General features: G+C 49.6%; 1 protein-coding gene across 3 annotated transcripts in view; it reads left to right on the forward strand.

Moving 5' to 3' along the window:
* Positions 1-14,385, forward strand: part of Bltp3a (bridge-like lipid transfer protein family member 3A) — a 59,688-nt gene that overhangs the window by 37,117 nt on the left and 8,186 nt on the right. For 2 of the 3 annotated variants that reach the window (XM_075979673.1, XM_075979674.1), the window contains exons 10-18: positions 507-677; positions 1,812-1,951; positions 2,422-2,563; positions 2,958-3,151; positions 3,310-4,757; positions 9,183-9,379; positions 9,693-9,734; positions 12,518-12,669; positions 12,759-12,909. In XM_075979673.1, the coding sequence (XP_075835788.1) occupies positions 507-677; positions 1,812-1,951; positions 2,422-2,563; positions 2,958-3,151; positions 3,310-4,757; positions 9,183-9,379; positions 9,693-9,734; positions 12,518-12,669; positions 12,759-12,909 (2,637 nt within the window). The remainder of the gene's footprint in view (positions 1-506; positions 678-1,811; positions 1,952-2,421; positions 2,564-2,957; positions 3,152-3,309; positions 4,758-9,182; positions 9,380-9,692; positions 9,735-12,517; positions 12,670-12,758; positions 12,910-14,385) is intronic. The other variant, XM_075979675.1, reaches the window with a different exon arrangement.

Genomic DNA, 14,385 nt, shown 5'->3' on the forward strand with positions numbered 1-14,385 from the left:
TACCCTGCTGGAGTGTCTCCCTGTGAGCATCTGCAGCCTGTGTGGTACCCTGCTGGAGTGTCTCCTTGTGAGCATCTGCAGCCTGTGTGGTACCCTGCTGGAGTGTCTCCCTGTGAGCATCTGCAGCCTGTGTGATACCCTGCTGGAGTGTCTCCTTGTGAGCATCTGCAGCCTGTGTGGTACCCTGCTGGAGTGTCTCCTTGTGAGCATCTGCAGCCTGTGTGGTCTTCTGCTGTTGGTGATGACTAGAGGCCCTCAAGATCATTCGCTTTAAAGCTCATCTAGTAGTTCATAGTTAGAAATAGTTTTGAGACCCTTGTGGAGTGAGAATCACATATGGAGTTTAGACGAAGATGGGTGCACCCAGTTGGCATTTGTCTCTTATCCCAAGAAACTCTGGGTTGGGGTTGGGATCTAATCTGAACTCTGACAGCCCTGACAGGAGGAAAACATTGGCACACTGGTCTATGACACTGGGTTCAGATCTTTTCTTCTTTACCCCACAGGTGACAGCTGTAAACATTGGGTGCGTCACTGTGAGGCCATGGAGACCCGAGGCCACTGGGCCCAGAAACTGGTGGCGGAGTTCCAGAGTAAGATGGAGAAGTGGTATGAGGAGAGCAGTCTGAAGCCGCCCTGGCATCTGGGTGTAGACTCTGCCTTCCGGAAGAAAGCAGGTAGTTTTAAGGCCCTGAGGAATTCTAGTTGTTCAGCCTTTTGCTCTTTGCCATGGATAGCTGGTGGAGATGAAGCAGTGGAGAATCTGTTTACCCAGCTGCATCTCGCAGTGCAATGCCAGTGTGGCGCTCCGTCTCTGAGCAGCGACATCTCGCAGTGCGATGCCAGTGTGGAGCTCCGTCTCTGAGCAGCAGCATCTCGCAGTGCGATGCCAGTGTGGCGCTCCGTCTCTGAGCAGCAGCATCTCGCAGTGCGATGCCAGTGTGGAGCTCCGTCTCTGAGCAGCAGCATCTCGCAGTGCGATGCCAGTGTGGAGCTCCGTCTCTGAGCAGCATCATCTTGCAGTGCGATGCCAGTGTGGCGCTCCCTGTGAGCAGCGGCAGCGGCATCTCGCAGTGCGATGCCAGTGTGGCGCTCTGTCTCTGAGCAGCGGCATCTCGCAGTGCGATGCCAGTGTGGTGCTCCGTCTCTGAGCAGTGGCAGCAGCATCTCGCAGTGCGATGCCAGTGTGGCGCTCTGTCTCTGAGCAGCGACATCTCGCAGTGCGATGCCAGTGTGGCGCTCCGTCTCTGAGCAGCGACATCTCGCAGTGCGATGCCAGTGTGGCGCTCCGTCTCTGAGCAGTGGCAGCGGCATCTCGCAGTGCGATGCCAGTGTGGAGCTCCGTCTCTGAGCAGCGGCAGCGGCATCTCGCAGTGCGATGCCAGTGTGGCGCTCTGTCTCTGAGCAGTGGCAGCAGCATCTCGCAGTGCGATGCCAGTGTGGCGCTCCCTGTGAGCAGCGGCAGCGGCATCTCGCAGTGCGATGCCAGTGTGGCGCTCCCTGTGAGCAGCGGCAGCGGCATCTCGCAGTGCGATGCCAGTGTGGCGCTCCGTCTCTGAGCAGCGGCAGCGGCATCTTGCAGTGCGATGCCAGTGTGGCGCTCCCTGTGAACAGCGGCAGCTGCAGTTCCCAGGCACTCATCTGTCAGTGGCTGTTGTCTTGAACTCATGGAGATTGTTACCAAGCTGCCCCCAGTGTAGAGTTCTCTTTCTGCTTCATGCTACTAGTGATCTTGGGTTTTTAATTCTAAATTTTATTCATAATGAATAAGGAATGTATCTACTTCTTTTTTCCTTTTCATTTTTATTTAGATTCTTTCTCTAGTCCTGGAAAGAGTCCTCTTGACAAAAGACCTGCTCAGGGCTGGCAGGCTGCCTTTGGCCCTCCAGCGTGGAATCGCTTACGCTCTAGCTGCCTGGTTGTACGAGTGGATGACCTGGACATCCACCAGGTGAGGACACAGGAAGACATCGGCGGGTGTGAGATAGTTTAGGAACAGCTTGGACCCAGGTATGGAAGCCAGGGCCTGATGGTCTCACTTCTGAGTAGATGGATAGTTTGGTTAATTTCTGTTGAGCATGATCTCTGAGAAAAGACCTTGGGGTATTCTCAGAATGCTGTGTTATAACCTCCTACTGAAAACGAACTTGGACTGGTTGAGGTGCTAAAATCCTAGCACTTTGGAGGTAAAGGCAAGAGTTCAAAACCATCCTCTGCTACATTGCCAGTTTAAGACTATGTGGGACCCATCCCTCAAACCAAACTGAACAGCAACTTGGGGATGGAGCAGAACAGGTGGGATGTGCGGAAAGCTCTGTGCACCCCAGGGAAGGCGTGGGGTATGGCAGAGGCACGCGTTCCTTAGGAAACAGTTGTGTCTGGGGCTATGACACGGGCTCACAGTGACTTGTGGTCACTCAGGTTTCCACAGCCGGACAGCCAAGTAAGAAGCCATCCACTCTGCTCTCCTGCAGCCGCAAACGCCACCACCTCCCGGCTCAGGTGGCTGCCATCCATGTGCAATTCACAGAGTATTACTTCCCAGATAACCAGGAGCTTCCAGGTAAGCGTTGTCAGCTTTGAGACCACAGTCCAGTCTCATGCGTGGTTCGGAATGTCATGTGTCTGCCTGGGGCTGGGGCTGTGGCTCAGCCGTTGATAGAGTTCTTGCCCAGCATGCGGAGCCCTGTGCTTCCTCACCAGTACCACACAGACTGATGGTGGAGATGCACAGCTGTAATCTAAGAGCTCTGGGAGGTGGAGGTAGCAGGTCATCCATGGCTGCCCAGTGAGGTTGAGGTCAAGCTCATGGCGTGCAAGGGTGTGTCTGTGCTGGTGTGAGAGACCACAGCTGGTGGGGACTGGGTGTGTCTGTGCTGGTGTGAGAGAGACCAGCAGCTGGTGGGGAGTCCAGCTGCGGCACTGTAGATGACCATCTTTGTGTTCTCTGCTTCCAGTCCCTTGTCCTAATCTCTACATCCAGCTAAATGGTCTGACATTTACTGTGGATCCCGTCAGCTTGCTGTGGGGAAATCTCTTCTGTCTAGATTTATACCGCAGCTTGGAGCAGTTCAAAGCTATCTATAAACTGGAAGATTCAAGGCAAAAAGATGAGCACTTGGACATTCGAGTGGATGCATTCGGGATGAAGGTAGGAACAGAGCTGGACTTGGGCAATGTTGGTAGACACAGCTCCGTTTCTTCAAGGCTCTGACTGTAGTCCTGCTGTGTCCAGCTGATGAAAAGTCAGCTGCAGATGCCTACATGTCTGCTTGGATGCCTTAATCGTGTTTCATGTTCTCTCTGAAGGCGAGCTTCCCGCTGGAGAGGAGAGAGCAGGCAAAACTGCACCGTCCCCAAGCACTTGTCTTCTCCACGTCCAGCATGGTCGCCACCAACACCCGGCATGCCCCACACTGTAGCTGTCCTGACCTCCAGAGTCTCTTCCGGGGTTTTGCTGCTGCTGAGTTCTTTCGTTCTAGTTCTGGTCACTTCCCTAAGGTTCCAGGGGGCTTCAGCCTTCTGCACATGCTCTTCCTGCACCATGCTTTCCAGATGGATTCCCTCCCAGCTCAGCCTAGCTCCCTCCCTCCTCAGAGGCCTGCGGCCTCCCAGGATCTTTGGTCTCTGCACTTCACCCAGATCTCCTTGGACTTTGAAGGCACAGAGAACTTCAAAGGCCATACCTTGAATTTTGTGGCCCCTTTCCCCTTGTCCATTTGGGCCTGCCTTCCTCTCCTTTGGCAGCAAGCCCAGGCACGGCGGCTCCTTTTGGCCTCAGAGGGGAGGCTAAAACCGTCAGCCAGTTTTGGCAGTCCTGTGCGGTCTGAAGCTCTTGCTCCTGAGTCTGTGTCCCATCAGAGGTCGAAGACCGAAAGAGACTTAAAAAGCTTGTCAGGCTTGTCGGAAACCCCACAAGTTCTGAGGGAAGGTGATGCCGGTGTGGACTACAGGGGGCATGTGGCGGAGCTGGAGGGTGTGGCGAATGTTCATATGCTAGTATACTCCCCTGCCCACGTCCGAGTGAGGCTCGACCACTACCAGTACTTGGCTCTGCTTCGCCTCAAGGAGGTGCTTCAGGGGCTTCAGGAGCAGCTGACCAAGGATACAGAGGCCATGACTGGGTCTCCCCTGCAGGACCAGACAGCTTGCATTGGTGTCCTCTTTCCCAGTGCTGAGGTGGCTCTCCTCATGCCTCCTGCCCCTGGGACTGCTGATGCTGACTCTGCAGGCTCGGATACCACCAGCCTCATAGACTCAGAGCTGTCTCAGTCAGAGGACCGGGAGCCGAAGTCTGATGCCTCCTCAGACCAGGGCCCAGTGAGCCCTGAGAAAGTCCTGAAGGTCAGCAGTGTTGAAAATCTGGGTGCATCCCAGGAAAGGCTGCATGATGATGGAGCGCTCCAGGACTCTGGTCCCCTTGCTCAACAGCCAACAGGGAAAAGCCATGAGGCAGTTGAGTCTCTGCAGGCCAAGAAGCTGAGCAGAGCTCAGACTGCCAGCTCAGCAGCTGCGTCGATGTCCCCAGCTGACAGGGCTGCTGCTGTGAATGGACAAGGGGAGTCCGTGCCCTTGAGGAACATTGAGGGCGACTTGTCCAGCGCTATTCACATGACCAAGGATGCCACAAAGGAGGCTCTCCATGCCACCATGGACCTCACCAAGGAAGCTGTGTCCCTGACTAGGGACGCCTTCAGTTTGGGCAGAGATCGGATGACCTCCACGATGCACAGGATGTTGTCCCTGCCTCCCACCAAGTAAGTGGTCCTCAGCTTCTCTCAGCTTCTCTACTTCTTCCTCCAGTTCTGACCACTGAGCTCAAGGCTACCTGCTGTGTGCACTCTTAGAGAAAGAATGGCTGGTGGGGGACTGGAGAGATGGCTCAGTGGTTAAGAGCACCGGCTGCTCTTCCAGAGGACCTGAGTTCAATTCCTAGTACCCACCTGGCAGCTCACATCTGTAACTCCAGTTCCAGGGATTCAGACACCCTCATACAGATGTAAGTGCAGGAAAACCACCAATGAACATAAATCAAATTATAGACCGGGTGGTCGTGGCATACACCTTTAAGCCGGATCTCTGTGAGTTTGAGGCCAGCCTGGTCTAAAAAAGCCATTTCCAGGACATCCAAGGCTGTTACACAAAGAAACCTTGTCTCGAGAAAAAAAAAAATTTACAAAAACTAAATTACCAATGAGGGAAAAGGGCAGGTTGAATAGGCAGGCTTCAAGTCAGCATTTGTAGCCTGAAAATGCATAGACTGGGCGGTATCTGAGTAACAGGACCTGGCATCTGTATGCTGTCCTGCTGTTGCTAAGGAAACCAAGTGCTGTTAGTGTTGAGGCACATCCCTAGCCCAAGTACTGTGTTTGCTTGTGTTTTGAGACAGGACCATGTCTTACTATATATCCCTGGCTCGTCTGGAATGAACTTTTTTTTTTCCCCACACAGCAACAAAATTTTTAGTTTTTAATTTTACTGAAACAGATTTTTATATAACTTTGAGTCTTCTGGCCTCATCTTCTTGAGACTTGGCATCACAGGTGTGTGCCGCGGCATATCACGCTGGTGTAGTAGCCATTGCAGTGGGTTATCTTGTAATCTCTTTAATTTGGTCCCCATAACAGCCCAGTAAAGTAGCTGCAGAACTTACAGCTGAGGAGACTGATGCTTGAGAGAGGTCGTACTCTCCGACTCACTCATGAGCAAAAGAGCTGAGCCTTTGCCCTTCTCTGTGCGGCAGTGCTGTCCTGGCCTCTGCTGGAGCGGCAGAGAGGGAGAGTAGTGTTGAGCTCTTATTGTGTGGTGGTCTTATGATAGGGTGGAAGAAAATGCAGAAAGGCATAGTCCGAAGGTTGGAAAACGGTGGGTCTTCCGTGAGTTTCTTGTGCTTTTAAAAAGAAAGATAACGGAAGAGCCAGGCATGGTGGTGCATCCCTTTAATCCCAGCACTTGGAAGCAGAGGCAGGTGAATTTCTTACGAGTTCAAAGCCAGCCTGGTCTACTACAGATCGAGGTCCAGGACAGAGAAACCCAGAGAAACAAAAGGAAAAAAGAAAGATATGTGGTATGCTGAAGCCTCTTCTGGGACATTTGGTGGCTCACAGACCATGGCATTACAGTCAGGGAATTAGAGCTTTTGCCCTTTCTGTTTGTTTTGTGTATGGACGTTTTGTCTGCATAGAAGTGCAGTGCCCAAGGAGGCCAGCAGGCATCAAATCCTCCGGGATTGGGATTACAGATGGGTGTGGGCCACCATGGGGATTCTGGGAATTGAACTCAGCCAGTGCTCCTAACCACGGAGCCAGCCCTCCAGGCCCTCTTTTCCCATTTCTTTGTGGGTGTGCATGTGTGGAGGTCCAAGGTTGATGTTGCAAATCATTCTGGATCCCTCTTCCACCTTACTCAGTAAGGCAAGATCTCTTGGTCAGACCCAGAACTCACCCAGTCTAGCTGGCTTGCTTACCTGTCTCTGCCTTCCAAAACTTGAGTTACAGGTGGGATGCCATGTCCATTGGCATTTTGTGGGTTCTAGGGATCTGAACTCTGGTCCTCATACTTGCATGGCAGATGCTTTAGCTGAGGAATCATCTCCCCAGCTCCTTGTAGTTTTTTCTGGATGAATTGTCCTAAGTGGGTCTCTATGTAATGCCTGTGTGTATAGTGCCTGCTAGGGCAGTCAGCCATAGAAGAAAGGGAGGAAACTTCCCAGGGGTCCTTGGCGGGCTGGGGAGATGGCTTAGTTAGTATACCCAGCACCAACATAAAAGAAAGCTAGGCATCTGTCTGTAATCTTAAATCTAGTGAGGAGGAGACAGGAGGACCCCTTGGGCTTGCTGGCCACCGTTTAGAACCAGCTTAGGGAGCTCCAGGTTGACGGAGAGACCTGTGTGAAAATATAATGTTGAAGCATTGAGGAAGACCGCTGATGTTGACCCTTGGCCTCCACATGCATCTGTGAACACGCATGCACATGTGAATGAGTGTGCAGTGACACTAGCCTGAAGTTCCTGTGTCCTGGGCTCTGCCTGTAGTGTGGTATTTACCTACTGAATTCCTGTAGTCCTGTGGGACACGCTGATACCAGGCCTGTTTCTTAGGAAACAGCTCAGCAAGGCAAAAACTTGGGAGGAACGTGAGCTCTCAGTAGTTAATGAAAGACCAGTGTCAGAGAGCAGATGCCATGTAACTCCTGAGTGGTGGGATAAAGGCTGAAAGCCAAGCTCTTCCGGATTCTCAGGATGGAGATGGGTCAGGGAGGTGGGAGAGAGGGGAGAGAGGAGAGGATGGGGAACATGCTCCTGATGTCTTCACTGTGGCCATCTCTCCATCTGCCCTCTCCTGGCTGTCACAGGCCTTCTCTTAGGCCACCAGCCAGCTCTCAAGTCATGACACGGAGACTAATTCTTAGTTATGAATGCTCAGCCCTACCTTAGGCTTAACCTGTTTCTCTTCATCTATGTTTTGTATTGGAGCTTTTTGCCTCTCTGTTCCTGGTTGCTCTGTGTCTGGCTGACTGGCCCCACCTTCTCTTTCTTCTTGTTCTCTCCTTGGTACTTCCTGAGTCTAGATTCCTCCTCCTACTTTTTGTCTCTGTTAGACCAATCAGGTTCCTTAGGCAGACAAAGTGAAACAGGAACACATCTTTACATAGTTAAACAAATGCAGCATAAACAAATGTAACACGCCTTTACCTAGTTTAAAACAATATTCTACACCTGGCCTCCCAGGGAGTTTCTTTTCTTTACTTTTTAAATATTTATCTTGTGTTCATTTTAGTATTGAGTATTTTGCCTGCATTTGTGTCTGTGAACCATGTGAGCATAGCATCTCAAGAGTCTGGAAGAACGTGTTAGATCCTTCAAACCCAGAGCTGCAGGCGTCTTTGAGCTGCCTTGTGGGTGCTGGAAACTGAGCCCAGGTCCTCTGGAAGAGCAGCTAGTGCTCTTAACCACCAAACTGTCTCTGCAGCCCCATCTTTAAGATTTTTTACAGCCTCTCACTTCTTCTGTAATCCCAGAACTTTGGCAGTCTAGAAAATTGCCATGAGTTTGAGACATTGTCTCAAAAGGGCACCCATCCACCAAGTTAAAAAAAAAAAAGAAAACACATACAAAACAACTTTACAAAAGCTTTTTTAATGGTCTGGATGTAGTCTGTGTGGTCACATGAAACATACTAGTGGACATTAGAGGACTTGGGGTTTCCTCATCCCCCCTTTAGCTGTTGCCGCACCTCTGAGAGTTGGAAGGTCTTTAAGCTGTCTCTTCAGCCTTCCGCCTCCTTATCTCCTTTCCTCTCCAACCCCACTGCACCTGAGTGGAGCCGGGCAGAGCTGCTCAGGCCCTCCCTTGTGTGTAGCTTTGCCCTTGGACTTGTGCCCTTTTCTTCTGTCTGCTTCAGCTCTTTCCCAGTTCTTCATGGATACACTTCAGTGCTGCCTCTTGAACCTAGCATGGTGGCACAGACTTAGAACCTGGAACTCGGGAGTCCATGGTCCAGGCCAGTTAGGGCTACAGGGTAAGACTTTGATTTCAGAACCAAAGGAAGAAAATGCCTTTTCCTAAGACTCCATTCGTGATCATTTCTGCTCTGGCCCTTAGGGCGTGTGTGACTCAGTCCCATAGGACTTACCTGCTTACCAGTCTTTCTTCTGAGGACGGGGTGTCCTTTCGTTAGCTTACCCCCTGCACTCTTGTCTCTCCAGAGCAATTGAATCGAGGCTTGTGAGTGGGGCTGCAGAGATGCTCAGCCTTTCAGAGCTCTTGCTGCTCTTGCAGGACTCTAGAAGGCTCAAGGCTCTTTCTGTAACTCAGCTCCGGGAACCTGACACCCTCCTCTGGACACCTTAGAAACCACGTGTCTGTGCGCGCGCACACAGTGTGTGTCCCCACATGCACAAATCCATAAGAACGAGACTGGGAAGTGCATGCAGGTGCTTTGGCACCACTCTTTATCACCAGGGCAGTAGGTAGTTGGCCTCTTCTGTGAATGGGATGACCCTGAATAGCCAGCCTTGAGATTTAATGTTATTAGCTGTTCAAGTAGTTCAGTGCTCAGACAGCAGGTGTGTCTTCACGGTAACCGTCTGCGCTAGGGAAATGTATTAGACTGAGGCTGGGAGAGTAGAAAGGGAACGAACGGTCCTCAAAGCTGAACTGGTGGTTTTTTTTTAAACGTAGGGAAGCCGTGGCCAAGACAGATGATGGGGTGGCAGCCCCGGTGAGTGGAGGTGCTGCACGGCTCCGTTTCTTCTCCATGAAGAGGACAGTCTCTCAGCAGTCGTTTGACGGTGTCTCGGTGGACAGCAGTGGCCCTGAAGACCGGATCTCAGTAGACAGCGATGGCAGCGACAGTTTTGTGATGCTCCTGGAGTCCGGTACGTCGGAGAAAGTCGCCTTCACCCAGAGAGTGTGCCTGCCCTCTTGCTGACACCCACACCAGCGGGAGTCAAGTGCAGCCGAGATAGGGTCAAATAGACACCTTCCGAACCAAAACAAAAGAGAATATTCAGGATATATGTTTTCTGCCTTTATTTTCACATCTCCCAGTTATTTTTATGTTTAGTTCTTTTTTGGGGGATGGCGGTGGTCTCCTTGTTTTCCTGACTCCTCTAAGCGCTGGGATTACAAGTATGTGCCTTCACTTCCATCTCTTACAGGTTATTGCTTAATACTTAACATTTATTACAGGAAAATACTCAAGTCAAAGGAGTTCTTATCTAGAGCCACAAGGTTCGCTGATCAGAGTTGGTTTGTATCTGTTACTAGTGGCACGTGCTTGCTGTCTGGGCTTTGTTTTGCCTAGGTATTTTTTTTTTTAATTTTTGAAAGACTTATTTTATATTTACTATGTTATTTATATTAATTTTTATATTTGTTTGTGCATGTTTAGTCTGAATGTATGTAAGTATACTTTTTGCGTGCCTGGTGCCCTTGAAGGCCAGTGGAGTATGCTGGATCTGCTGGATTTAGAGTCATGGACTGTTGTGAACTGTGTGGGTGCTGGGAATTGAACTTGGATTTTTTGCAAGAGCAGCTAGTGCTCTCACCCTCTGAGCCATTTGCTCAACCCTTGCTTGTGTATTTTATTGTTGAAAAATAACCTGAAGCTTTTTGTTTAAGGATATAATAATTAATTTAAATCTTTTAATTATATATATTTATTTATAATTATATATCTAACTATATATATATCTAACTAACTAACTAACTATATATATATATATATATATATATATATATATATATATATATATATATATATATGTTTTGCCTCTGTGCAACATATATGTGCAGTGCCATGGAGGCCAGAAAAAGGCGTCAGATCCCTTGGAACTGGAGTTCCAGATGTGAGCCACCACATCTGGTGCTGGGAATTAAACCCTGGTCCTCAGTAGGAACACTTGGAACTGGAGTTCCAGATGTGAGCCACCGCATCTGGTGCTGGGAATTAAACCCTGGTCCTCAGTAGGAACTCTTGGAACTGGAGTTCCAGATGTGAGCCACCACATCTGGTGCTGGGAATTGAACCCTGGTCCTCAGTGGGAACACTTAGAACTGGAGTTCCAGATATGAGCCAGCACATCTGGTGCTGGGAATTAAACCCTGGTCCTCAGTGGGAACACCTGTGCTCTCTCCACTGAGCGATCTCTTCATCTTCAGACAATGATTAACTTTTAGGAATTAAACTTATTGTTTTTGGAAGTCACACACTCTTAGCTTACCAAAATAGCAACTTATTAAATGCTTCCTTCAGAATATTTGAAGAACATATTTATGTCTTTCCTATTGATACTATTACAGTTACTGTGTTTGGTGTTGCTCTAATGAGGCTGTCAGCATGCTGAGCATGGGCTCTGCCTCAGAGCCCCACACTGGAGAGCGACAGATGGCCGTGTGTGTTTGTGTGTTAACAGTTCTCTCACCTGCCCCGCCCAGTGGTTATGCCCTTGGTCCACACCTGTCTATTCTCCCCATAGCACCCCTCACACTGTTCTTTGATTGTGTCTGATTATTTCCTGAATCACATAGAGTAACTGTGTGCTTGTGCCGTTGTCTCCATGTTGTCCAATGACAGCTTTTCCTGCACACTCACACACACTTCTCTTTCTTCACTGGACAATGGGATGCTTGTGTGGCTTGGTGATTGTATCTAGGCTACAGTACACACGGCAGTGCACACATTCCTTGAATGCACTACTGTTTCTTTGAGTATTGCTGGAAGTGGGGTTCTAGGCCAGTGGGGGCTCTGCTTTTGAGAGCTGCTGTTGTCAACGCCTGGACTGATTCACATTGCTGCCAACACTGGTAGGGTGGCTTTGCTTTTTATCCACAGTCTTTTATTTCTTCTTGTTGCTCGAGGCAGGAGTTCTCTGTGTATCACTCCTTGGCTGTCCCGGAACTCTGTAGACCAGGCTGTCCTCGAACTTACAGAGATCCACCTGCCTCTGCCTCCCGAGTGCTGGGATTAAAGGTGTGCGCCACCACCGCCCCGCTCTTCTCCACATTCTTGCCGACACTTGTTCTTTCTTTTTCTGGGAGGGAGAGGATGGTTTTGGCTTTTTAAAAAGATGTTTGTTTTTTTTTTTGTTTTTTTTTTCGAGACAGGGTTTCTCTGTGGCTTTGGAGCCTGTCCTGGAACTAGTTCTGTAGACCAGGCTGGTCTCAAACTCACAGAGATCCACCTGCCTCTGCCTCCCGAGTGCTGGGATTAAAGGCGTGTGCCACCATCGCCCGGCTTATTTGTTTTTAATTATGTGTCTGAGTGGGTATGTGCTCATGAGCATATGTGGCCTCAGAAGCCCCTGGAGCTGAGTTACAGATAGTTGGGAGCCACTGGGAACAGGACTGGGTCTTCTGCAAGAGCAACCCGTGCTGTTAACCACCGAGGTCTCTTCAGTTTGGCCTTTTAACTCCAGGTCTCGCTATATAGACCAGGTTGGCCTCCAACCTGCGATCCTCCCTAGGTTCTAGGCTTCCTTGCTCTGCTGGCTTGTCTCTCTGTGAATGTGTGAAAGACTCTAGGTTTTAGTGTGTGTAGTGTGGAATTTCCTTTAAGTAATTTTTAGTACAAATATTGTTCTTTGTATGTCTATCCTGTGTGCTGACTCTCTGACCGCCAGTGGGTGCTTCTGTTTACAGTTGTGTTAGATTTGATGGAACCCCGCATCACACTTTAAGAAGGGTCCGTCCTTAAGTTCATCAGCTCTCTTGTTCTCAAGTGCCCAGTGCTTTTGTTCCCGGAGTTGTTGCTGGTTTAGAAGTTGAATGTGGGGCTGGAAAGATGGCTCAGTGGTTAAGAGCATTGCCTGCTCTTCCAAAGGTCCTGAGTTTAATTCCCAGCAACCACATGGTGGCTTACAACCATCTGTAATGAGATCTGATGTCCTCTTCTGGCCTGCAGACATACACACAGACAGAATATCATATAAATAAATAAATATTTAAAAAAAAAAGAAGTTGAATGTGAGCAGACCTTCTGACCCTTGACCTCTTTCATTACCTTCTTCATGCAGAGTCTGGTCTGGAGTCTGTCCCACCAGCATCTGTGACAAGTGTCTTGGATGACACTGGTGTTCAAGGGAGCCCTGTTCTGGATAACTGTGGCCAGGGGTTGCCAGAGACCAACAGCTCGGTGTCAGCCAGTGGTGACCTCGTCCTTCACTCGGTCAGCTGCCATGCTTTCTTCTGTGCAGGGGGAGGCTCTGGGACAGGCACCAAGTTGGGAATCAAAACTAAGAGACTCTCTTTTGACAGGTGTCAGTTTTGGTCCTGAAGGTGAATGAAGTGTCATTTGGGATTGAAGTTCGGGGTGAGGACCTGACAGTAGCCTTGCAAGCAGAAGAACTGGCCCTGCAACAGCTGGGCACTGTGGGCCTCTGGCAGTTTCTCCATGGACAATGCCCAGGTACAGATGATGACCATTCCGGAAGAGTGGTGGGATTTCCTGAGGCAGGCGAGGCTAGTTGGCAATCAGCATGCTGTAAGGGAGGTTCTTTTAGTGCCGAGCTCTTGGCTCTTTTGTCTGGCAGCTGCGGGGGATTCTCCAGCGAGTCCCTGGCTAACAGAGGAGGCCTCCTGGCCTCTTTTCAGGCTTCACACTCACTGGGCAGTGTCCGTCCTCACCGCAGGCCCCACTGGGATTAAACAGGAAGAGTGTCCTCTCTTTTGTCTTGTGACTGCCAACCAAAAGCTCTGTCTGATGGGAACTTCATTTACTCATGTTCATCAGATGGCAGGGAAAATCTGGCTTATGTTATAGGCTTTGTTTAATATTTTTTAATATTTCAAGTAGATACCAAAGAATATTTAAAAAGTACACATAAAATAACAGCGCTGCAGTGGAGTCTTTTTTTTTTCTTTTTTTCTCTTTTTTTTTTTGGTTTTTCGAGACAGGGTTTCTCTGTAGCCTGTCCTGGAACTAGCTCTTGTAGACCAGGCTGGCCTGGAACTCACAGAGATCCACCTGCCTCTGCCTCCCAAGTGCTGGGATAAAAGATGTGTGCCACTATGCCAGTCTTCATTAACAAATCTTAAAGACTGAGTTTATTTTTCATGTCTTGCTTGAATAGATGTGTGTACGCCAGGTTCATGCTTTGAGCCTGCATAGGCCAGAAGAGGGTTTTAATCCCCTGGAACTGGAACAACAGATGTTTGTGAGCCCCCATGTTGGGACTGGGACCTGTGGGTCCTCTGCAAGAGCAGCCAGTACTCCTAACCACTGAGCCGCCTCTCCAGCCCCTCTTTGAGTCTGGGTTTCATGTAGCCCAGGCTGGACTAGGAGCTGGCATGTGTCTGAGGATGATCTTGAGCTTCCCCAGTGCTAGGACTATTGTCACAACCACACGCCTGACTCAGACCTGTTCTGCTCGGCGCACCAGGCTCTTGAGTTAGAGCAGTTCATTTTTACATATTCTTTCTTGTAGTCTGCCCCCCCACCCAGGTTTTAAGGTAGAATTTGAATAGCCTAAAATTGTTTTGTTTCAAGTGTATAGTTGTGTAGTCATAATTACCCATGCCTGTCACATACAGAATATTAGTTGTATCCATTACTTAATCACTTCTCCAGTCTATCCTGAATAGGCATGCGAATTGTCCAGTTTTGCTGCTTGCTTGTTTGTTTATAGACGTGGTCTCATTTATGTAGCCTGTGATGACTTGCAGTTCAGCTGTGTGTTCCAGGCTGGCCTTGAATTCATCTTCTCCCTGTGCCTCCTGAGCTCACTTGCATGTGCCACCGCTCCACCTTGCGTCACTGTCTCAAGGAGAGGTGCTGTGAACTTCGGGCGCACATGCTCAAGAGTTCCCTAGGTTTTATGTCCCTAGGTAGCGATTCTAGACCACTAAAGCGGGGTGCTCCAGCTTCTCTGGGTAGCGATTCTAG

The sequence above is a fragment of the Microtus pennsylvanicus genome, chromosome 7, assembly GCF_037038515.1.
Source record: "Microtus pennsylvanicus isolate mMicPen1 chromosome 7, mMicPen1.hap1, whole genome shotgun sequence".
In the NCBI taxonomy this organism is placed as follows: Eukaryota; Metazoa; Chordata; class Mammalia; order Rodentia; family Cricetidae; genus Microtus; species Microtus pennsylvanicus.